The sequence below is a fragment of the Psammomys obesus genome, unplaced genomic scaffold (assembly GCF_907164565.1).
Source record: "Psammomys obesus unplaced genomic scaffold, mPsaObe1.curated_primary_1811, whole genome shotgun sequence".
Classification (NCBI taxonomy): domain Eukaryota; kingdom Metazoa; phylum Chordata; class Mammalia; order Rodentia; family Muridae; genus Psammomys; species Psammomys obesus.
This window is the reverse complement of record NW_026586173.1, coordinates 8,367,231-8,391,574: the sequence shown is the minus strand read 5'-3', so window position 1 is coordinate 8,391,574 and position 24,344 is coordinate 8,367,231. Positions and strand designations below refer to the sequence as shown.

The window sequence follows — 24,344 nt, the reverse complement described above, 5'->3', positions numbered from 1 at the left end:
TATCCTTCTGTTGCTATGATAGACACCATGACCAAAAAGCAACTTCGAGTGTGTATGTGTGTGTGTGTGTGTGGGGGGGGTTGTCGTTATTTGGCTTACTATAGTACATCATTCGGGAAATCAGATCAAAAGCTCAGGGCAGGAACCTGGAGGCAGGAATGGAAGCAGAGGCCATGGAGGAACTCTGCTTGCTAGCCCATGTTCTTGTAGAGGCCATGCCTGCCTGCCTAGCAATGGTATCACTCACAATGGGCTGCACCATCCCACATTTAGCAATCAGGAAAATGTGCCACAGACATGCCTGCAGGCTACTCTAATGGAGGCAGTTAGTTCTTCAGCCGAGGTTCCCTCCTCCCAGATGTGTCAGTAATTGCTATCATACGTGTCTTAATGGCTAGTTCTTAGGGCACTAAAACAAGGAAATAGCCAGCTGGATTTTGACTTTTCTGGCCTAAGGTTTTCTTGTGTTGTAAATCTGCCACCTCTCTTCTCAGCTACCCTAGGGAGCAGGGTGCCAGGAAGTTAAAACCTCTTGGGTTGAGTGGGTGGGATGGGAATTTTGTGTGGACTGGCATGGGGGTGGATTTTAAAGTAAATGTTGGCACATTTTGATAATTTGGAGCTGCAAGGAACTCCAACTGGATCATAGAACTGGGATTTACATGAAATGAGAGACCATCAGAGCGCACATGCTTGTTGGCCTTTGTCAGTAATATTTCTGGATCATCTCCTGGGAGAAGGGAAACTGAAGTCTTCAGCATTCCTGTATGTGGAGAAAAGTCAAGACTGACCAGAAGGAGAACTGAGCCTTGCCTTGGGAAAGCAGGGTTGGAGTCTGTTGTAACCACCTCACCTACAGGTCAAGTTCAGGTTTACTGGAGAGCTTTATTCCAGGGTTATAAGTTAATCATCCTGCTTCTTATCCCAGACTCAACACCAAAAATTTTCAAAGCTGGAACAGTGCCAGGTAGACTTGGTATTGACAACGGGACACAGTTATCCTTTCTAAAAGTAGGAGGCAGGCTGATACTGAGGGCCCGCAGCATTGTTGGTAAAGATTACTGGAAAAATATTTCGTGTCTTTATTGTATAGCTCTTTCAAAATGGACCCGTTATGTCTGTCCCTTTCTTCCCACCTGCCCTGCTAGAGACTTGCTTTTATATTTGCCTTTGGCATTAGGCAGGCATGTCCTGGTGCCTCTAGGAGACATCGTCATCTGTGCAGCAGTGTCTGAATCCTGGGCCAGGAGCTCAAGCAGGTGGGCAGCAGGTATCCTGGAAGGGCCAGAGTCTGGCTGCTTCTCAAGTGAAAAGTTTTCTCTTCCTCTATGTGTCACTGTTGTTTGGGAGTTTATGCCTGAAGGTGAAACTTTACAGTCTCTCTTATTCTGTCTGTGACACCGACACAGAAAGCGTTGAGGGGTCAGGGTACTGCAGAGCAGACGGGTGAATCAGTGAAGCTCTGTTTTGTCTATTATAGCATTTGTTCTTACTTCACTTAAAGAACAGTTTATCCCAATACTGAGCTGAGTATACCTGGATAAGTTGCTGTCCCCACTAAAGTTGAGCTTCTTTGTTAAGAATATGGCTACTGTAGACTTCACCTCTCAGACTCGTTACAGACATGTGCCTGGCATGGTAAGTGATAAGCACATGTAATATAATACAAATGACAGCAGTGATAATATGTTAATTGTGCTATTGGTATCCTAATCCCTGAAAATTCCACCTACCTTGAAGAATCCTTGGGAACTGTTAGGGGTGCTCTGTACCACTTCTTCTATAGCTGGTGCCCTGACCCCATCGCAGAGGGATCTCTTTGTGCTTAGCTGGATTGGCACTCGCTTTTAAACTCATGGCTATTTATGTGGCACATGGAAAGTGGTTTCGCCTTTTCCCTGGCTATAGTTTGTTAGTGAATTGTTTTCCCATCCTACCATCCATCTATAGTCAAGGGAATAAGGAAGAATGTTCTGTAAACGTGGGGCATCAATGGTTGCATTGGGGAGTGCTGCTCCTGCCTGTCACATGTTTCCTCTGACTACCTATCTCAGCTCACATGGCCTTTCCGAAAGCTGGACAGGATCTGGACTAGAGAAGGCAAATGCTGGAGGATTCATGTCTTTGGTTTTCTTTCAGGCAACACAAAGAACATTGTCTAAGCTAAGGAGGGGTAATGCAGGCTCCCTGCCAAATCCATTTTAGCTGCTGCTTTTGGGGAAGATCTCTGGGTAGAAATGGGTTGGGGGATGAGAAGAGGATTGGACACTGGCATATTGGGTCTTTGGGGGACTTGCTTACACTGTGAAATAGACTGCTCTTCCACGGGGCATGGGTACCTGTGTACTGTATGGTGATGCTGTGGGTTGTGGAATGTTAAGGAATTGCCTCTGACTTGAACTTGAGAGAGTTTCTTGATACTCAATGCACTAAAAGACTTTGGAGCAAATGGCATCTATCAAGGAAGATGGAGGGTCCTTCACTGCCAGTTAATTCCAGAGACCAGAGGCCTACCAATTCTTCTTCCCAGTGCTTGCAGTTGTCTTCCATGGTGGAGAAGTACTAAGTCTTTCCATCCCTTTCTCTTTAGTTTTCCTTGCATTTCCCCCCCTACCTCAGATAGCTTGTGGACCTCTGGGGACCTATGGTGGTCACAGGACTCTCAGGGTTTCTTTTAAAAAACAAACAAAAAACCAGGATTTTCTAAAACCTTACTGTGATGGATGTGGGAAAGGGAGATGTGGTACTTGTGGACAGAAGAGAATCACCTTTGTCTACCATGGCTCTAGAATGTCACTATCTTACCTGGTCTCGTTCCAATACCAGTGTTTGTGGGAAGAAAGCATGCCCTGCCTCTCTCTTGCCCTCTCTGTTCCTCAGGCTCCAAGTTGTCTTACTTTGAGAAACACTGAGACCGATAACATGTCTTCCTCATTTTCTTCTTTTATGACTCTTGCAAAGCTCTCTTTGTAGGCACAGTGTCACACACTGCTCTCCTCTTAGTTTGCTTTGGTTCCTTTTGTGACCTAGGCTACACAGGCTCTAGTTAAATGGCAGCTTGATCCAACCCATAACGGGGATAGAGAAAAAAGGGTCAATATGTAGGAGTCTCCTCTCCCAACAATCTTAGCATTTAGGTTGAATCTTGAGATACAGAGCTCGCTGGAGACCAGTGACACACAGCAAGGACTGTGTGAGGTCATCAGCTTTCAACGTTCAGTCCTGTCATAATCAACTTCTGCTTTCTTCTGTTTTCTTCTGTGACTGAGGAAAGCTGAGTCTTGCCTACAGGTGTTGTGCAGACGTGCCTTCTGATGTTGGCATATCCCAGCAATTAGCTGTGAGATTCTAGATGAATCTAGCACATGGAGAGAGTAGCTCTGTGAAGTTGGGTTCTGCAGAGCCCACACCTCACTGGGCACAGCTACTTACTTGCCCCTTCCTATTTCTGGACATGGGAGGCAGCTTGTTGGGACTGGAATTTCACCTCCTTCTTTAATCTGCTCTTCAATTTTTACTTAAAGGTCTTGATGATGGTGAGTTCTAGGAACTGACTCTTCTTTGGCACTTGCTTATCCCAGCCTAAGTGATGTGTGGTGGGCTTACATTAAAGTCTCTCTCTCCTTTCCTAGGGTCTTCTGATTGCTCCACAGGTTGGTTTCCACCTGAGATAGGCCTCCTGCTGCTGGAGCTTTCTATTGGGTTTTCTTTCTTTCAGGAGCAATAGGAAGGCAAGTGTCCAGGAATGATCGTGGACACTCCCGGACTCCATCCCTGGGCTCCACTCTTCTCTGGGCAGTCCTTTGGCTTTCTTCCAGCCCTCTTCAAAGGCTCCTTTCTGGGAGCTGACCTGTGCCTCTCTAATTGTTCCTTGCAGAATACTTCCACCTGCACCCGGGAATGCTGCTGTGCCTGAGAGGCTGGAGGCTCTGAGATACCAACGGATAAAGAAGCCCAAAAAGTCATCCAAGGGCTCTTCGAAGTCAAAGAAACGATCCGGTAAATGGTGGGAAGTGCCATTTGTCTTTCCACCGTGCTTTTCCCATTTGACCAGGATTGTGGGCCCAGGATCCCAACCTTGGGTGTTCTCTAGAAGCCAAACCAGCTTCTCTTGTTCTTGATTTCCTTTTAAACATTCGTTTCTAATAATGTACAAACGGGTTTCATATAAACACACAAGAAAAATGTCTGATTTCCTTCCCTTCCCAGTTCATCTCCTCCCACCTGGGGAGCCATTGCTTTGAGGGTATGTGTGCCCATAGAGCCTTTTCTGTTGCTGGAAGCTTTTGAAAGTACACCGTGTTGTTTCAGCGTGTTTTTGGGCAACATAAGTAGGATCCTGTTCTTTCGGCAGCACACCTTGCTGTTACCCTGTTTCCTTGTATGATTCTCCTCCACCAGTTCCAGCCCCCTAGTTGATCACAGGGCAGGCGTGGTGGGGTTTAGGGCTGATATGGCCTGGGCTAGGCCAGCCTCTGCATTGACTAACCTTTTCTAAGGACGAGGATCTAAGGACAAGGACAAGGGGTGGGGTCTCCTTGTCTCTTTAGGGTACTTCTATTGAGATATATCTGATGCAGACAGTGATGGGTAGCTTATGAAACAGTGCAAAAAGAACCGGGCTTTTCATTTAGAAAAGCAACTGATGTTTGCCAGACACTCTCTTTCTACCAGTATTTGTAGGAATGTTATGACAGTCTGCCAAGGAAGAATGTTCAGCAGTTTCTTTGCAGATCTTAGGTGCCTGCTGTAGAGTAACTGTCTTAATAAGCGAGGTGGTAGAAGAGTGATCCATCGAGGCCAACAAGCCCATGAACTCATTGATGATTTAGCCTTCGGCTGTGGCCGGTTTCCTGTCAGTTTGTGGATGGTAATACAAAGGCAGAAAAAAAAAAAAAGGAAAAGAAAAGAAAAGAAAAATTATCTTATTGTTTTGAGACAGGGCCTAGCTAGTTAGCTTAGGCTGGCCTGAAGCTAGTTGTGTACACTAGGCTGGCCCTGAACATTTGGTCCTCTTCTACATATTGAGAAGCTAGATTACTGGTGGGTGGATTTTCTGAGGCTTGAGTCAGTATGGAATTCAAAGCTCAATTTAAACTCCTTCAATTCAAACATATGCATAATATATCATATATATATGTACACGTTCTTTTTGTGTACGCATGTACTTATAATTTAATCATAGTAACGCATTTTGAGAAATGTACCATTAGATGATTTGAGTACTGAGTGAACATCACAGACAATGGTTATATTAACCAGGACAGTCACTATGTAATGCAGTCTATGGCATTGCCATTGGATATATGACCCTTCCTTGGTTAAAATACTGTTAGGTAGTGCATGACTGTAAGTTTTAATAGATAAATTTCATGCAGTTACTGTAGACTAGGCCACATCAGCTATATATGTTCTCTTTTGTCTGTTCTGTGTTCATAGCTCTCAGGTGTCTTCCTTTAGCCCAGGTGTCTTCTGTAAGTTCAAATCTTATATTTTCAGTTGACCATTGGACTTGACTTGAATGTTTTATAACTGTTAAGATGTTTTTTATTATCCTTCTCAAACCCACCTCTCCCCACTTCTCTTCAGTTGTGTAAATGGTTTTGCTTCATTTGTGCTCAGCTTCTCCTCTGAGTCTTTTGCTCATGACTCACACTTGATCCTTTTTGGTGAGGTATGTTGGCTCAACCTTTGCACTATCCCTGGCCTTTTTTGGTTGTTTTCACTGCAAGTTGAAGTTCTAACCCCCACCCCCCTCTTTTTGGAATGCTGCAGTACCTTGCCGCTGCCCTCCTCCCCTCTCTGTACTCTTATAGTATCCCATTGACGTAACACCCTGACCTTTACCTAGGGAGACGGCAATCATTCATGGATCACTTAGCCTTTGGGGGTAACTGGTTTCCTATCTGTGAAAGGGAATTCTGAAGCAGGGAAAGAGAAAGGTATTTTATTACTGTTTTGAGACAAGGTCTCATTGCATAGCTCAGGCTGGCCTGAAAGTAGCCATATCTGGGCTTGAACTTCTAGTCCTCTTGCTTCCACCCTTTGACTGCTAGGAGAGCAGCCAGAGTGAGCAGGAGAGAGTTTGCAGCTCTTCCCCCTTCCCTGTTTTTATATACATACCTGCACAAACACACATATACATTCTCAGGAAAATCTTCTAGAAGCTTTTCCTTGCAACAAGAAGATGTTTTAAACTCTCTTGACATAACTGCCATCTTTCTCTCTTTGGAGTATACTGTCTTTACCTCCCTCCCTCTCCCTTTTTCTCTCCCTCCCTCCCTCCCTCTCTCCCTCTCTTAAAGGCAGGGTCACACTATGTAGCCCAGGCTATCCCCAAACTCATATTATCTTAGTCTCCCAAGTATGAGGATTACAGGCATGTGCCACCATACTGGCTTAGACCTGCTCTGAACTTGGGGTTTCCATACTGGCTGGTCCTGTTGATGGTAGTCATTTTCATAGTTCTGGAAGATAACCCTGGCTCAAGACTCCAGCTCAAGATGGTAACACTCGGGGAGGCAGAAGCATTGGTATATAACTATTTCATCTACCTTTGCTATTGCTCTTGCAGCGCCAGAGAATCCAGTTTCTGTATCTTTCAGATCTTGACAGTTTGTATTTTCACCCCTATGCTGAAGTAGATTCTAGAAAACAAAACCCTCCCACTGTATCCCCCAAAGGGTCATGAGGCAGAGGAATGGCCCTGGCAGTGGAAGAGGTGTGCAGGCCTGACTGTCACTCATGATTGAAGTCTGTGTCATGTCTGTCATTGCTCTGAATAGGTGAAAAAGATATACTGAAGGCCTGCTTCCTGCCACCTAGAATGATACCTGGTATTCAAGAGGCACAGCACAGCACAGCACCCCAGATATATCTAGACTGTTTGCTAAAGCAGCTTGATCATTGAGATCCATGAATTCATAGATGGCAAAGTACCTACCTTACTCTGTTGACTCAAGGCTAGGTTACTGGTTGCTCCAGTGGGGAAAGAGGAGATTCTCTGCTGAAGTTTGGCCTCAGAGCCCTACACACAGGTGTTCCCTTGGTTTCAGTGGCAACTTGGACTTCAGCCCTGGGAAATGCATGGAGTGTGTGAAGCTCTGATCCACATTTTCACCCTTTTCTTCTATATCTCTGTCTCCTTCTCTGTAGACGGTTCTGCCTCCCAGGCTCAGCAGCTTCCCAACTCTCAGGTTCTGTGGCCCGACGAAGCTGTCTGCCTCCGAAAGAAGAAGAGACACTCTCGCCCGGATCCCTTTGCCCGGCTTTCAGACTTGTGCCACCGTCAGCTTCCGGAAGACCAGACAGCGATCCTCAACAGCGTGGATCACGATGACCCAGGCCACGCAACTCTGCTATGACTTGACATCACTCTAAGTGTCCCCAAGGTGGGGTGCTAGGCTAAAGGGGGCAGAAAGGGACCATTGTACAGGGCCTTGTCCTCCTCTGCCCATCATGGGATGGCTCAAGCCCTTGTCCTGTGTGTGTTTCCTCCTGCCAGGGCGGGCCTCTCCCCCACGGTCTAGCAAGCTAGCATTGTCCACAGAAAAGAGGACTGGGGGAAGAGCTTTTAACAGTGGGTCAGAGCTGGGGATGGAAAACATCTGTCTCAACAGCACCTCTCCCACTTTACTAGATTGATTCTTCTCACTTCTTCAAATGTCTTAGGAAGTGAAGGAGAGGAAAGCAATGGCTTTTACTACTGTGCATTTGTCTCAGTTCTCCAAGTCCTGGGATGGGGTTAGAATTACATCCTGTCCTCCAAACTCTGCATATATATAGATATAGATACAAATGCTCTTGTGTGTAGTTGGTGGGTTTCTCTATGTGTATATATATGTACATTGAAGCAAAATGCTGTTTCTCCCTGTGGTCAGTGAAGGAGTGAGGAAGCTACTGAACAGTGGGCTGGGTGAGCTGGGCTGGCTACGAGCTGGTGGCTGTCCTCATATCTGTCTTGGGAGACCATTGCAGCTGAAACGGGATTCATGTGTCTCAGCTGAATTCACCATTGTTCTCTCTAGCCTCTCCCGTCTAGAGCAGAAATGGGGTCCTGCCATCATTTCTAGCTCCCTGCTTTGGGGTGGTTAGCAACAAGTTAGCCCTGAACTAAACCCAAACCTTTGTTACCTGCTTGCTAGGTGGAGAAAGTATGGCCAGGCGCGAGGCCAGACTAGCATTTTTCTTTCTTCTGTAGTTCAACACTCACCACAGAAGCAGCGACTGTTTAGCAGCGGGGCCGACAGGCAGGCCTGGTGTACAGCCCTCTGCTCACATGCTCCTGCCTCAATCTGTTCTGGTCCAGCCAGGGCTAGGAGCCCTGCAGCCAAAGGCCCTCCTGTTCTGCAGCCACCTGTGCTGAGCACACTGCCATGAGCTCTATTTACACCCATCTCTGCCCGGCACTCTGAGCAGTGCTCCCTGGTGGCAGATTGGCTCCTCCTCTCCTTTTGTGTCTGCTAATTCTCCAGATTGATTAATTGCCGTTTGTGGGAGCTGCCTGTGGCTCATTGGCATACTCTCTATGTGCTGCCTGCCAACTCTGCTTTGTCCTGGGGTCCTTCTCCACCCCCTGGGCCCAGTCTGTAGTGCATGAGATGAAGGGATGGGGGGTGCCTAAGATTGTTGAGTTCTGGGGTGATCTTTCCTCACTGCTCCTGTGTGGAGTTGGCTGAGGCACAGGAATGAAGGTGGAAGGGGTGGTGGGTAGGCACCATGGCCATAATCCTCTTTCTCTGTCCAAATCTTGTACTGGTTTGAACTATTAGCCCAAGGAAGTTTTCCTAATGCTATTTGTCAATTCAGATGCTTCTCTCTCTTCTTAAAAGGTTATGGTGTTAATTTATGAGTAGGAAAGGGAGAGAATGAGCACAACCTCCCCTTCCCTCTGGCTTAGCCTAAAATAGTGGGAACCGCCAGCTTCCTGGAAGTATTCCTTCTTGGTGCTGCTGTATCCATCTCTCCCAAGTGACCGCCTTGGGCATTAGCCATGTCTGCTGGCAGACTTCTGCTGGCCCTGTGGAAGCTGCCAGTCACTGTGCCTAGTGACTTTGATGAGGTTCCCAGGGGCTGGGAAGCTTTTTTTTTGTTTGTTTGTTTGTTTGTTTTGTTTTTTTTTTGTTTTTTGTTTTTTTCAGAGCTTCCATCTTGGGGGATTGACTGCATCTCTGCAGGCCTTGGTGCTTCCTTCTCTCTCCTAGTGAGCTAGGGATGAGCTCCACCCGTGAGGCTTCACCATGCAAGCCACACTACCACAGCTTTCTTCTGGACATGGGGAGAAGAGGTATGGAGGGCAGAGTTTCTTTTGCTCTGAGATTAGGGCCACATACCCTGGACCCTGCAACCGATGTGATTCTCAGAGGTGTTGGTGACTACTGGACCTCTGGATTTCAACTCTACTGAAGTAGAAGAGTTGAGTTTGAAAACTCATGTTTTCTTTCAGAAGTGGCCCACTGCTTCTGCCACTGTGACACCATGGGCTACTCACTCAAGTGTTTCCTGGGGCTACTGGGAACAGCCTACCTGAAATACTGGGGCAATATTTGGAGGCTCGTAGTGGCCTAGTATGTGGTCTTTGTTTGCTCTCTCACAGCGTGTGTTTCTTGAACTATGGAATGTAAAAGTAGAGTGTCAAGGCTGGTAGACTTTGTACTGAACTTGGCCAACTGTTCTGAGGACCCTTCTAGGAACTGCCACCATTTGGGCCTTGAAGTTACAACTGAGGAGAAGCTGGGTCGAAGACTTTTCTTCTGTGGGATGTTGTATGGCAAAGAGCCAAACCCTGTGGGCTGAGATGCCTCAGTCCACACCTGGGCTTGCAGGCTGGGCTTGCAGGCTGTGCTAACAAAGGTGCTGACTCCTTCTTCCTCTTCTTGCCTCTGGCAGGGCCTTTTACCTCTGCCTAGCTGACCAAATGGTGGAAACTGCTTTTGACTGGCCACTGGGTGGCAGCTGTGCTATTGTGGCCCCTGGGCTCACAATGGACACAATGTCTACCCATTCCAAAGTGGCCTCTGATGCATTCTTCTCCTAAGAGGTCTTCCTTCTTGTGGCTTTTCTTGGAGGTCAGCAGCATTCCTGTGCTTCAGGAAACTGATTCAGCCCTTCCTTTGATGACTGCAAAGCAAACTGGCAGGATACAATCCCCATGGTAAATAAGATGGCTAGGGTGTCATAGGCGTGCTCTCAAATGCTGGGCATGGGCATGTTTGACAGTCGGTTTAGAAATGTGTGATGTTGGGGTGTATCCACTTCTAGGGATCAATGACCTTTACATTCTTCCTTTGAACTTGGCAGTGACCTCTGTTGAGCTTCCTAGGGCTTTCACCCTTCTTGCTGTGGGAGATCATGTCTTCCAAATTCTCACCTTTGGGTCTGGTAGCCTTGCAGAAGTACCCCAGTTCAAAACCTATTACTGTACTCAGTCATTTTTTTCTATCTTTTCCTTAAGTATCTTAACTGGAAATGCTATCTCAGAGTTTAAGCCATCAGCTAGAAAGAGAGTAACGTGGTTCTCTAAGGGCCCAGAAAGATTGCAGTTGTTTGGGGGGAAAGAAGATGAAAAAAATTACAAGTGAATCTTGTTTCTTGACTTGGTGGCTGATCACATAGAGCTTTGCTTCAAGGCCCTGAGTGGAGCTCTGTGCAACCATGATTACTGGTCTGCCTAATGGCCAGCCTGTCTCCTTCCCAGTTTTCTTAGGGAGACTAGGGCAGGAGAGAAGAGGCCTCATGAGAGTCTTTCTCAGCAGGAAGGGTACTGTATCACACATCGTGAGCAGGATCTGAACTCTCTCTCTAGGGGCCTGGGTTCTGCATTTGGGGGAGATTTCAGCACGGTAGGTTAGAACAATTACTTATTGGTATTTTTCCATTGTTTTCGCTCTTTATTTATGTACAGCAATCTAAACTATTTGAGGTTGAAGAGATTTTTATTTGTTCATTGTTCTGCTCTTTTTATGCAGAGGAAACTGGGTAAGGTTGAGATGTAGGTTTCCTTTTTTCCCCCTGGTGGTGAGATTAGCACACAGTAGCTTCAGGGGAGGCATCCCAGAACATTAGGGTACCTTAGTTACTTTCTAAGAGCTGAATCTGAGACTGAGGTATAGTAGCTTGAGCCATTTCTTCTGATTTTGGTAGAAAAACCTTTTAGAGGGCTTGGGGTGGGCTGGGAGAATTATAGATAAGTACATTTAATAGTATGTAGAGAACTCTAGGAAGTGAAAAGCTAATGGTTCATACTTGCTTTGCTTGCATGTAAGGTGCTTTTGGGGGACACTGCAGGACTTGGGGGTAGGAGGATAGAGTCAAGGGCAGAGATGGGGACATGGGAGCTAGTACTAATACTATCTCTGGGATCCTGAGCATTTTTGTTAGTGCTCCTTGGCTCTACCCTTTATACAGGCTCCAATACAATGGGGGCTCAGGGTCTTGCTGATCACCTTTGTCTCTTTGGGAACAGGCTCAGGATATGGTTTAGTGGCCATTCTGCACTGAATACAGTAGTTGATTGGGCAGGTGTGATTCAAGAAGGGAAGTTGGAGCATGGTGAGATAGCCTGATTTTTGTTAGGGTACGTGAGACTTAGAAGGAGAGAGTAGTAAAACAGTTGTAGAGAGTGGAGAAATCCTGGGGTGGCAAGGTTAAGACTCACATAGGACACCCAGCCTCCAATTCTCTTTGGGGACACTCCTACTAACCCTGACAGTGCAGATGGTTGGAGAATCATCACAAGGAAATGAATGACTGCCAAGGAGGGCAGTGAGAGTCAGGTGTTCCTGGTGTGGGAGAGATGTAGCCACTGAGAACAGGTTGTGTGCATGGCGTGGTAAGCAGGCCCAAACTGGTTCTTGGAAGAAATCCTGCTTATAGCACAGCTTTTCTGCTTGTAGAACAGGTCTCTAATGCTGAGTACCAAACACAGACTTCTTTTTTTTTTTTTTTCTGTTTATGGAGCTTCTGTGGTGAAAACTGGTAGACTAGCCTTCAAGTACCCTTAGTAGCTCCTTGTCAGTAGAAAGGGAAGTGTTGTTCTTGGGAGCATGGTGTTCATTCTTCTGGCAGCTGTGGCAGGCTGTGTTAGAAAGTACCCAACAGATACTGGTGCTGATGGAGGAGAAAAGGCAGGGCCTCTAGACTTGTTAGTCTTTCTTCTTGACTTGTGGAGAATTCCTTCATCCTGGAGGCTACATAGTGGCCTCGTGACTGGAGGCTTTGTCTTCAATTTCTCTTCCTTTGATAGGTTAAAGATACCACACTGTAGCTATGAGAGTAAAATAATTTTATCTGAAATCAGAGACCATCTATTGTATACTCCTTACTTTATCCAACTTCCTCTTGGATCAAGAGGAAGAACTGAAGATCTCTTTAAGAGAAGTCAATAAACAGACTCGAAGCTCTGATTGGACTCTAATAACTCTTACCAATGCAACACCAACTTGGTGTTTGCATGGGGCTGGCTTGTAACTGCTTTGCCTTTGATGCTGAATTGGCACGGGTCCAGAGCGTTATGTTTGGACCTCTGTCTATACTTCCAAATAAGGCTTTCAGGAACAAATACACTGTCTGCACCAGATGTTTGGTGTCTTGGATTGCCAAGAGGGTAGAATTTTTTTTTCATGACCTCATTTAAAACAAAATAATAATAATCCCTAATCAATTGAGTCTGATCTAAAGACACTTCTAGGTCATGGGGATTTCTGTGTAAATTAAAAAAAAATGCATTAGTGCAAATCTTTTTAGTGGTTGGTGCCTTAGAAAGGGAAAGAGTTGGGGTACCCTAACTGCTGAATAGTTGGATCGATCAGCAGCCAGCCGTTGAACTGCTTGGACATTCTCTTCTGCAGCGGGTTGATTGCAACAGTTAGGGATTCTGAAAGGCACTGGTAAAAAGTGATCAGCTGTGCACTGCTGGCTGGGGAATGCAATCAGAGCAACACAAGAAACTCAGCTTGCAGCGAGGACCTTGACCATCTACCTTTCCCACCCAACTTAACTACATGGCAACATGAATGATTGGGCTTGCTGTTCTTTTGGGTCTTGAAGAAATGTATCCCACCAATCCCTTCTCCCACTGGCATTGATTTCCTGGATCTGTTCTAAGGAAGCAGAGCAAGCTGTCCCCCAGCCCATATTCACATCATTTCAGGCTCTGTTTCCTTCCCCCATCCCACTTGTGTGGCTCCAGGATCTCTGGCTTATGCATGGTTTATGCTAGGGAGGTGGTAGGGTTACGGAGAGAACTGGGGAGGGTGTAAGGTTTGGCCTGGGGAAGGGGATTTGCATTTTCAACCCTAAAATACTGTAAGCACGCTTTGGGGTGACTGCTGGGATTTTCACATAAACAATGGTTAGGGAAAATGCCTGTTGCTCCTCAGATGGGAGGTGGGGATACTTGGCTTCTTTTTGGCTTAAGAATCTGTTCTATTTGGTGGAGGAGAATAAGCCTCCTCACCTTGCAAACCTTTGAAGGGAAACTTATTCTAGCACTGAGTAGTCATACTGCAGTCTGTCACGGGTTGACATAGCTGTGGCTGGGTAGAGAAATGGAGTATCTCAACTGTTTCTTTGCAGGTGTCAGATTAACTGCCCAATCATGGACCCCTAGCCAACTATTTACTCCAGTGTTCAGAAGTCAGTGTATCAGACGGGTGTGAGAATCTGTGATGGATGTGGATTCTGTATTGGCATCTGAGTGTGCTTCGTGTGCTTGCAGTGTGTGTGTGTGTGTGTGTGTGTGTGTGTGTGTGTGTGTGTGGTGTGTAATGTATGGGTATGATTTGTATGTGTGTTTGCTGTGAGTATGAGGGAACTATAGAGACACTGCTTTGCCTGGGTAGCATCAGGCCGAGTTATGGCTGATTCTTTCTTTGCTAGATAAACTTCTGTTTTGGTAGGAGGGTCATACTCATAGTATACCATCTTGAGTGTATTTTTTATGGAGATTGTATATAAAATTATATAAATATATATAACTTGTTCTATTTTAAGGCAAAAGGAGACTTACTAGGGGGAGGGTACGAATCAGATGCAATAGTGGTGACTAATGGTGGGAGCTTCAGGTAAGTTGTCCACATGGGGAATGGGGGGAGTGGGTGGGGAAGAGATATAAGCTGGGCAGGAATGGGCGCTCATGCCCTTTGCACATATATATATGTATAAATATAAAGAAAACCTATATAAAGCTATCTATCTAGCATATCTATATATCTATATATCTATATGAAGTCATAGTTTGCTTTATTTTTGTACCTGTGCTTAGAGACACTTTGAGCAGTATCACCTCCCCCAGGTGGTCCGGGGTGCTAGCTCATGCCTTGATGCCACCTACTTCTCCATCCTTCCTGAAACAGACTGTCTGTTTGAAGCTGCTTGGGTCTTTCTGGTAGATATGTGCATATGTGGAAAAACTAAAGTCATTTGCAGAAAGAACAAGTGAGCTGAAGGCATGGAGGTTCTGCATCTGTCTGTCTGTCTCCTGTCAGGAAGGCTCCCTAACTCATGCTCTTTGGCAGAGGTGTTCATTGTAGAAAGGATGACGGAGAGCTCAGCAAGAATCCATGTGCCTATGGCTAAGGGTTGGTATTCAGCTTTTTGGAAACAATCTAGCTCTTGGACAGTGGGAGTTCAGATTCTCTAGGTCTCATGGTAACGCCTGTCCTGCTTCATAGCACCTGGGCTCAAGCAGTCCCTGTAGAAATTGGTGGCGAGATTTTGAAGCTAACTGCGTGGGCTCCATCTTGGAGAAGATACCCCCTGGTAATTATTGCTGCAGATTCTTGGAACCAGTGTGAATGTGATATCTAGTATAATTATAGCATCCGTGCTTTTTCATTTATTTTTAATTGGAAAATAAACTGTTGGAAATGGGGTAGTCTAGTCCCCAAGCACTGAATGGAAGAACAGGAATGAGAGATTGACTGAGGAATGGGACTGAAGGATGAGTCCCACTGCTTCTTTCCTTCTGCTACTCCAGCCTGGGACTCTGAAGATAACTAGTATGTTGGAAGAATGTGGTTTGGATGGGAGATTTGGGGAGGATGAGTTCACTAATGTTTGGGCAGGAAACTACATACTCTGGAGAATACCTCTTTGAGAATTCAAGACCTCACTTATGCTGTAAGGGCCATGTGCCTTGCGGCCTTAGCTGGCACCTCCTGGTGCTAGCTCTTTCTTATCATGTGCCAAGTGTGATCAGAGTGATGTGCCTGAAGCTGATGCAGAAGCTACGGGAGACTCACGGCTGTAGTCTTTCTAGTCTTCCCACATCTCACTTAAGAAAAAGCTAAAGTATCCCCTCTGCCCAAGCAAAACATCTTATCCCAGATGTTTTTTTGAGAGGGGCTGGTGGTGCTAGGCAGAGTAAGGTAGAATGGAGCTTGAATCTCACTCCTCCTGACCCTTATGGAGACATTATGATTCCCTGATGATCTGCTCAAAATATTGTAAGTTTACCAAGGATGCTGTGGGAAAATGGGCTCTGTCCATGTAGTGCTGGCTGGAGTCTAGCATGGAGGTGGTGGTGTCTAACTGACAGTGTGTCTGGTCTTACCTGCAGCCTCTTCAGGAGGCCAACAGAGGATATGGCCAGCTGTTTCTTATAAATTTCTGGAGAGGTTGAGCAGAGGAAGAACAACAAATTTTTTGTCCCTTCCTAGCTTGAGTCCCCTCCTCTCTTACCAAAGAGGGGTATCCATTACTATTTTTTTGGTTCTTACAGCCCACTTCTTCTCTTTGTATGTAGACTCTGTCTCACTTCTGGTCATAAGATACCAACAGAGTTAATCATCTTAACATCTCAGGGCTCATACTCCACGAAGCCCAGGTTTGCTCTGACACTTGGCTCTCTCCACATTGAGCCAAAGGCTTGGTTCTTAGAAACCTCACAGCATCAAGGTACATGAGATTGACATACTATTTCATGTGTCCAATTGGACACTACTGTGGAAATTGGAAGATGGACATGTCCCTTACCTTGAAGTTTTAAGGCTTGGGAAATATGTTACCTTTGCCCTTTCTATGACCCAGACCTCAGTAAGACCATGGAAGGTGAGCACTGGAGGAGAACCTATTCTGCAGCAGAGCCAGCTTTCCACAGGGAACACAGAGCAACGGAGGCCAGGGTCTGATTACATATGGAAAAGGCAAGTTGTCTTATCTCTGAATCTCTCAGTTAGTGGGACGGGTGTTTGGGAGGGGTGGCTCTGATAAAGCCACTGCTAGGACCCTGAAACGTTTCCTAAACTTGTTGATTGTGACACTTTCCCTTTTTGGTAGGAGATAGGGGGAGTCTAAGGAGACTTAGTTCGGCTACCTCTGTCTGCTATATGGAATGAGTGTGGAAACAGATCTGGGAATTGCTCTCTCAAGTGTCTCCCAAGCTCTGTCCTTTTCCCACTTTTCCCACTGTCCTTGGCCAGGAGCCTGGGGGGGAAGAAGGGGCTCATCTACTACTCCTCACTTTGTGCTGTAGGTGGAACCATTTTGGGTAACATAAAAGCATGAGGTAGGGGAGGATCACAGCCCCTTCTGTGGGTGAGGGGTGGACCACCATGTTGGAGCAGGGGGTTTTGTTCTGTTGTTGAGGAAGTGACTGGAAGGAGATACTCTGTAGAATGATCTTGTTGCCGAAACTTGAGACTGAGGTATCACAAAGGGAGCCGTGGACTTGTGCTCTATTCACTGAGCCCGGAAACACGGTCAGAACGTCTTAAAGCTCCATTCAGATTTAATTTCCTAACTGCCATTTGCGGGCCTGGAGCCCGAGGACAGTGATGGGGCTTGCTTTCCCAAGTTACCTGTCCTTACACAGTCTCTGACTGAGCAGTGTCCTGCTTTGGTCAGCAACTCTGAGGCCTCCCTTTATTAACACTTTTCTGTCTTTCATGAGGAGGAACTGTATCATCTTGGACATATTTCTTCCCTCACTTACCTAAAGGCAGTTTTTGTATGAATTCCTTTCCTTCTGTTACCCCCACAGTGTGTAGACACACAGAAGGGGGGAGGTGGGGGATCTGGGGCTCCCTGCCAGGGTCCCTCACAGACTGCGCACCTTTTGCACCTGGCAACCTCTTGGCTGTTAGTTTTAACATATCCGGACATGACTATCAATATTGTCATGAGATTTCTTGCTCTCATTTCAATTATTCTTTCTTTGACTTTCTTTGGGGCTCTCCCCACCCATGCCTGGTCTTCTCATGAAGATCATTCAGACCTCATTTCCATCTCTTGAATGTTGAGTATTACATCACTGCTAGGGTGCTTCATGGTGCTGCTCCTGAAGAGGCCAGCTGGACAGAATCAGTCAGCTCCGTCTCACTGATTCCTTAGATCTTGCTGTATTTTGTCTCTATTAAATGTTTTTCCCTAGGGGGTTGGGGTGGGAGATTTAGGGGTAGCTTTTGTGTTTTCTCTTTCTCTCTCGCTCTCTCTCTCTCTTCTCCCTCCTCCTCTTCCAACTTCTTCCTCTTTCTCTTTGTATGTATGTATGGATTGGTTAAAGTCAGTTATCATGGGCAGCTGACTTTGACTCCAAATTCAAGTTCACCCACATATTGTATAGCTGCACACAGAACACCTTTGAGTGTGAATTTGGATGGCAACTAGAGGCTTACTTTTTGAACTTCAGGTATGTAACTGAAAAGTAAATAAAGACACTATTTTTTCAGTAAGCTTTTTTTTTTTTCTTCTAAAAGATAACTTAAAAAAAATCAAACTATACGAACATTAAATTGGTGCTGTACCAAAGCCTTATGACATATTCTACACTCTGTATATCCTGTCTCTGGGGAGCTCCCTACTTTATTACTCTTTTCAAAAGCCTGGGAATGCCAGTGTGTGTCAAGCCTGGGGCTGGCTCCTGGGGACCTGTAGGCCAAGGGGACTCTTGGGAGCAGAAGATGATGGTAGAGGTGGGGTGCCCACCTTCAGCCTGAGCAGATGCTGAAGGGAAACCAGGTGTTGTGAATGGCATGCATGTGGTGTGCGTGCGTGCATGCATGGGTGCGTGATCTCACCAGTGCATAGTACCAAAGTGAATGCACTAGCTGGAGATTGAAAGGGAGACCTAGTTGACCTGGTTGTGGGTGGCTGTGGGAGTGAGGGGCGTGCTCCTTTTCCCATTTCCCCTTCTAGGTCAGTAGTGAAGGTGTATCAGAAACAGTTACACTCTCAAACAGGTGCTTTCCCCCCTCAAAGTCTCCAAACTAAACACCTGTCTGTGAAGGGTCTGTCCACAGGGCAGGCACCTAAACTACCAAATCCTAATGCCTAAGGCTGAGAGGAACCTTTTTTCTCTCTAGTCCTTCCCTAGTTCCTTGAGGACAGAGGTTCCTCCAGGGATCTCCGCATCTCCTGTTCCTTGGCCTGGGTGGGCTTCTTAGCCCATTGAGAAGGCCTCACTGTGGCTGACCCATAGCTGTACCTGCTCTGTGGTCCTAATCCCAACAATGCCTGCCCTGGCTGCTGAGGACAGTGATTCCTTTGGCCTCAGACTTGTCAGTGTAAAGTTGAGCACCAGCTCTGATTTACTGGGGAGGAAATCTGCAGTCCTCCTTAGCCTACACTGCAACTCCAGGCTCCACCTGCTGGTTCTTTCAGGCTTGCTGAACTAACCAACTCATTACCAGTAACACTGCATGTTCATATCCGCAAACAAACAGTACATAAGCAAACACGGAAAAAGAGAGAGAAAGAAGGCACATCCAACAACTAGATGTGTAGCCGATGAAGGAAGGTACCCCTGGGAACATTGCAAGCTAAGCTGATTACAAAACGTTTAGTATTTAATTGCTCCTCATGTAACATTACTCTGCTTCAGAAATGTTTTGTATTTTGATATAAATAAAAAATTTGCTTAAAAAAGTTTGTTTCCTATTTTTTTCACATCTGGAAGTATTTACTAATGGAATCTAGTTTCAATGCCAGCCGGCCCTAGCTCTCTGTCATCAGTTCATTTAACTCACATTGTAGGAAGCTTCTGAACTCTTTGTTCCCCATTCACCAGTCAGCTGTGTTCTGAGGGGGTGTTCTGTATGAGTCTGCAGTTTGCACCGGGGGACCACCAGGGGCAAAAACAGGTCAGCCTCCATGCCCTCTAGGCTGAGGAACTTAAGTTGTAGTGGTGTAAAGGCAGCAATAATTGCAATAAATAATGCACAGGATGTTGTAATTAGTGACTAGAAAAAATGGGGGTACGTGGGGAAAGTGGGGAAAGGCACAACTCAAGTGTAGAAGGAAAGGGTCAATTGCAGCCTAAAAGGGTGTTCAGAGGCCTCACAAGGAAGTTGACATTTGAGCAAGAATTAAAAGGGAGCTTTATCTCTGCCAAAGGCTCATAAGCCTCTTTCACTTCTGCCTGAAATTTTATGAGCCGATGGTTATTTTCTGGTTTGATGTCATCTTTGAGAGTCTACGATGCTAAGGCGCTGGGACTCAGTCCATCATGGGAGTCTCATTTATGAGAGTCAAGGCCTCAGGGATCAGTAGGCTTGGATGTCTTCAACTCCAGGGTTCTTTGGTGGTTGTGTCTGACATTCTTTGTTGCTAGGCAATGCCCCTCTTTATCTTGTCAACTCTATATAAAGGTTTGTTTTTGCTTTAGAGACAGAAACTTGCCTTGTAGCCTAGATTAGTCTTGAACTCAAAATTGCCCTGCCTTTTAAAATCTATTTGAGACTTAGTAGAGGGCAAATACCAAAATATGAGTTTAAAAAATTTGTGCCTATTGTTCTGGGTAAGGTAGACGAGCACCTAAGTATATCAGTCACCATCCCAACACTGTGACAAAATATCCAAGAAGATAAAAGTTAACTCAGAGTATCAGCTACTTCAGTTTATGCCTGGGGAAAGGTTCCAATATTCTTTTAGACTTAAAGGACCTCTTGTCTCCTGGTAATATGCAGGCTGATGACAAAGCTGTTAGCATGTAGGCTCTTTAAGGAATTCTTTCAAGCCTCAGCACCAGCCATCCACTCCCCACATGTAAGTTCATCTATAAATTCAAAACCTTCTGCAAGTTTACATGTAAGTGATGAGGTAGGACTCTAGCATCCATATAGCTGCCTTTTGTCTCAACAATCTGCACAATTTCTACTTGGTTTCCATGTCCTCTCTTTTCTGTTGGCAGGGCTTGGTGAAAATGTTTTGATATTTTTATATGCATTGGTTTTAATTTTTGAAAGCAGATACACAGTTGTTTTCTGCCTCTTTATAGAAATGAACATAGCCAAGAGGATCTTTTTCTGTGCCAAATAGTGTTTATGGGATTTAAAAAAATCCTTAAAACACTTGTGTATAAGTGTTTGCCTGCATATTTTTTTATGTGTATGCAGGAGCCCATGGAGGTCAGAAGAGGATGTCAGATGCCCTGGAACTGGAGTTACAGGCAGCTGTGAACAGCAAGTTCTCTGATGTCTGAACTATCTGTCCAGCTCCTTAACCTATTCTTGTTTTTCTTTTTTTAGGTTCCCCCTAACTCCATACTTTACAAAATCCTCTAGATTGATTTTGTTTTTGAGCTCATGGTAACCTCATGCACTAAGCAAAATGTATCTTTATCATTTCTATATCAACCAGTGGACGATCTTATCAGTGACCTCTTGTTCTCTTTTCCCCTGTTCCTCCATTCACCCTTTTACTCCTTCCTTTCCTTATTTCACATCAGTGTTGAGGTCCTAGCACTTTTTTTCTTGGACCCCCTTCATCCAGGCATGACACAGTCTCAGGACATGTATGTTCCTATTAGGTCACACTTCTCCTGGGAACCCAACAGTTTTGAGCAATGTGATGCTTCTATTCATGGAAATTAAGATTAATTACTGCGATGAAGAGAGGGCTAGATAGAGACCATGTGACAGCAAACTTCATGTGCTTTACAAACCAAGACAATTTTGTTTTAGGGGTAGACTATTTGCTGAGGAGGTCAGTGAGAAGAACACCAATAATATCTCAATTTAAGAACATAACTTTTAAATGGAGCTTTAGTGGAAATAAAGAGAGTTCAGGCCAGGGCAGATGTGTATAAGGGAGTATTGTGACATTTGCTGAGAGACTTGCCATCAGAGGTGTGGGAAGGGGAATCCAGGGGTGGAGGCAACTCAGGTATTTATCTTCAGCCTAGAATAAAAGGACAATGGAGAGGAGGAGAAGTGGAGGAGGAAGGAAGTCTAGTCATGAAGCTTGAAATGATTGATAGACACCCAGGGGAGAGGCCACTGGGTACAAGCCTGGAATTCTAGTGGGAGCCTGGAGGTCGTATTGGTATTAAACACCTAAATAGAGAGGTAGAATATAGATGAGTGGGTTGTGTAAAAGCCTCAAGCGAGGGCCAAAGAGCTGACTACCTCTGTGGGCTGTGCTGGGGAGGTAGTTGCTGCTGACAAGGGAAGTCTCAGTAGAATAGTGAGTACAGCCATTCCATCTCCAATGGGTTGAGTAGAAAGTTGAGACAATAGCTAAATCCAGGGCTAAAAGGCAAATGAGGGAATTTGCAGACCAGAGTAGACACAGCTTTAGGGGCACAGCAGGTACAGCAGCAGCCCACCAGATCCCCTTTCTTGGGTATGCCAAGTCTCTAACTTCTTTGGCTCCTGGAGGCTAATGTCTCACAGGTTCCATTGCTGACCAGTATGCCCCATTGACACAGGCCTCCTTGCCTAAGAGGTTATATACCCTACCCCATTGTGACCTCCTGGTTTAGGAACAAAGGCCACACCTCAATCATGGTCGTCTGTCTCAAGCCAAGGCTGCAATTTATCTGAGATGACATTGTAAATTCACTTCTCTAAGTCCTGTCTAGCTTTCTTTTGTCTCTTTTAAGTATTTTTTACTCAAGGAACATTTCCACAACTAGGTACATAAAAGAAACCCATTTGAAGATATGCTGACAAGGGAACCAAGGATGGAATTCTGAAGGTGGGTTTACAGCAGCCGGCTGGCAAGAGGACATTGTCATAGTACTATGTCCAGTTGCAGTGGCTCCTGACATGCCTTAACACTGCAATTGCTGATATTGTCACCTCTGTGGAAGTGAGGCAGGGTACAGGTGAAGGCAAATACTTTAGAGATACTAAAGAGAGAACACTTCTAGGAAGAAAAGCCTGGGCCAGTTGTTTCTGATGGGAGCAGCAGGTAAGTCTAGAGGCTGCTGGATCAAGGAACTGGACTGCAAAGCTTGGTAAGGGAGAGTTTGCTCATTTGGGGTCATCGTACCATAATGCAGGCTTTATCGAGCTTGTCTCTGGAAGGCAATTCTGATAGCTGCTAGAAGGCTTTGAATCTTGAGAGTGATGGACCACACAAAAATAGATGTTAGGACTCCAATGCATTCTGTGAATAGGGGCATCAAAAGGCACAGAGAAATAGGCACAATAAAATGGGCCGGTTCTAAAAACAATCCAGAAAACGCAACAGCTTACATGGCTTCTAGCTGGGATAGTGTATCAAAGATGGCCATAGCCTAGATGAGAAGCTTAACAGTGGTTATCTTCCAGAGGTTGAAGCTCAGAGATTAACACTCTGTTTCAAATCTGGACATCTGTTGAATTTTACAAGGTTAGTGGGGAAATGAGCAGCATTCCCTTCAAAGCAAGAAAATAAATAAATAAATAAAGACATCAACTCTATCATGGAATATTTTACTAAGAGTCTAATGAGTTAATGTTCATAATTAGCCTTTAGCCGAAGGAAAGTTCTGGAATTTGGAAAGTAAAAACAAAAAACTTTCATTATCTTTAAACAACATGAATATCAACATAAAAAAAAAAAACCTCTAAGACTTTCTCTAACTTTTTGTCACTATGAGAAACACCATGTCCAACAGCAATTTAGGGGAGGAAAGGATAATTTGGGTAACACTTCTAGGTCATAGTTCATCATCGAGGGATGTCAAGATAAGAAGTCAAGGCAGACATTGCTTACCTTTCTGTATAGAATTACCTCTGCATTCATTTTCTGCTGCCATGATAAAATATCACGATCTGAAGCAAACTGTAGAAGAAAGAGCTTATTCGGGCTTGTGGTTCTAGAGGGATAGGGCTCTATCATGTAGGAGAAGAATTACAATAAACAGACAAGGCAGCTAGAACAGGAGCCTGAGACCTCCCCATCTTGAACCGAGTGTGACATGGATAGAATGAACTGGAAGAGCCCCTTGAAGTCCACCCTGAGTGACATCCTTCCACTGGCAAAGCCATACTTCCCATGTCTTTCCAAATAGTGTCATCAACTTGGGACCACATGTTTAAATGCATGAGACTTTGGGGAGCATTTCTCTTTCAACCCATGATTTTGTTCAAGGCACTCCCTTCATAGCTAGGAAGTACAGCAGGAACCACGGAGGAGCAGTGCTCACTCATAGGCCCATGTTTAGCTAACCTTCTTGGGTTGTAGCCCAAGACCACTTGACCAGGGATAGTTTTGCCCACGGTGGGCTCTGCTCCCCTACATCTATTACCAGTCAAGACAGTCTCCCACAGACATACCCACTGGCCAATTTGATCCGAGCAATTCCTCAGCTGAGGTCTGACTCTAGGCTGTGTCAAATTGACAGTTTAAAGCTAATAAGGACAGAATCTATAATGAACTATTAGAAATAGTAAGAGACCAAAGGAAGTTTGCTGAGCCTGAATGTTTGTATTATCAACAGACCACATATTTCCTTTATTTTTTCTGTGTATGCATATATGCCTGTGTGTTTGTATTTGTGTCTATATAGGTGTATCTGTGTGAGTGAGCATGAAGGTCAGAGGACAACCTTGGTATCATCCTTAGGGTCTCTCATTAGCTCGAGACTCTCAAAGTAGGGTAGGCTGGATAACCAGCAAACCACAGGTATCAGCCTGACTCTACTTTCCCATTGCTGGGATTACAAGCATGTCACCATGTTGAGCTTAAAAATATGTATTTTAAAAGGCAAATTTAGCTGAACATGGACATGCCTTTTATTCCAACATTTGGGAGGCAGAGAAGGATGATCTTTAATTCCAGGCTAGCCTGTACTACCAGGTAAAACTCGGTCACAAAAACTAATGACAATAACAATAATAACAACACACAAATGAGGTAACTTTGTAATAGCGATGGCAACAAACTATAAGAAACCAGGAAAATGGTGGAATTTAAGGAAGAAATGTGAGAAAAGATATAAGCATGGAGATGAGATCAAAGCTAAGCAGATGGAACATCCTGCCTCCCTGTGTTGTTCCTTCTGTTAGGATGTGATCCTTTTAGGGAGTCTATCAGGACCAACAGTCTGCCTTGTAAAAGCCTATGTGTAAAAGCCACTGCTCTCCAGGTGCCAAAACCAAAGATCTTCCTTTACAAGCTTGGACCTTCCTCTTTCT

General features: G+C 45.2%; 1 protein-coding gene across 1 annotated transcript in view; it reads left to right on the top strand.

Annotated features, from left to right (window-relative positions):
* Positions 1 to 7,506, top strand: part of Igsf9b (immunoglobulin superfamily member 9B) — a 45,281-nt gene extending 37,775 nt beyond the window's left edge. Inside the window, exons 19-20 of the mRNA XM_055601365.1 lie at positions 3,878 to 3,999; positions 7,156 to 7,506. Coding sequence (XP_055457340.1) covers positions 3,878 to 3,999; positions 7,156 to 7,364 — 331 coding nt within the window. The 3' untranslated portion in view covers positions 7,365 to 7,506. The remainder of the gene's footprint in view (positions 1 to 3,877; positions 4,000 to 7,155) is intronic.
* Positions 7,507 to 24,344: the final 16,838 nt, after the last annotated feature.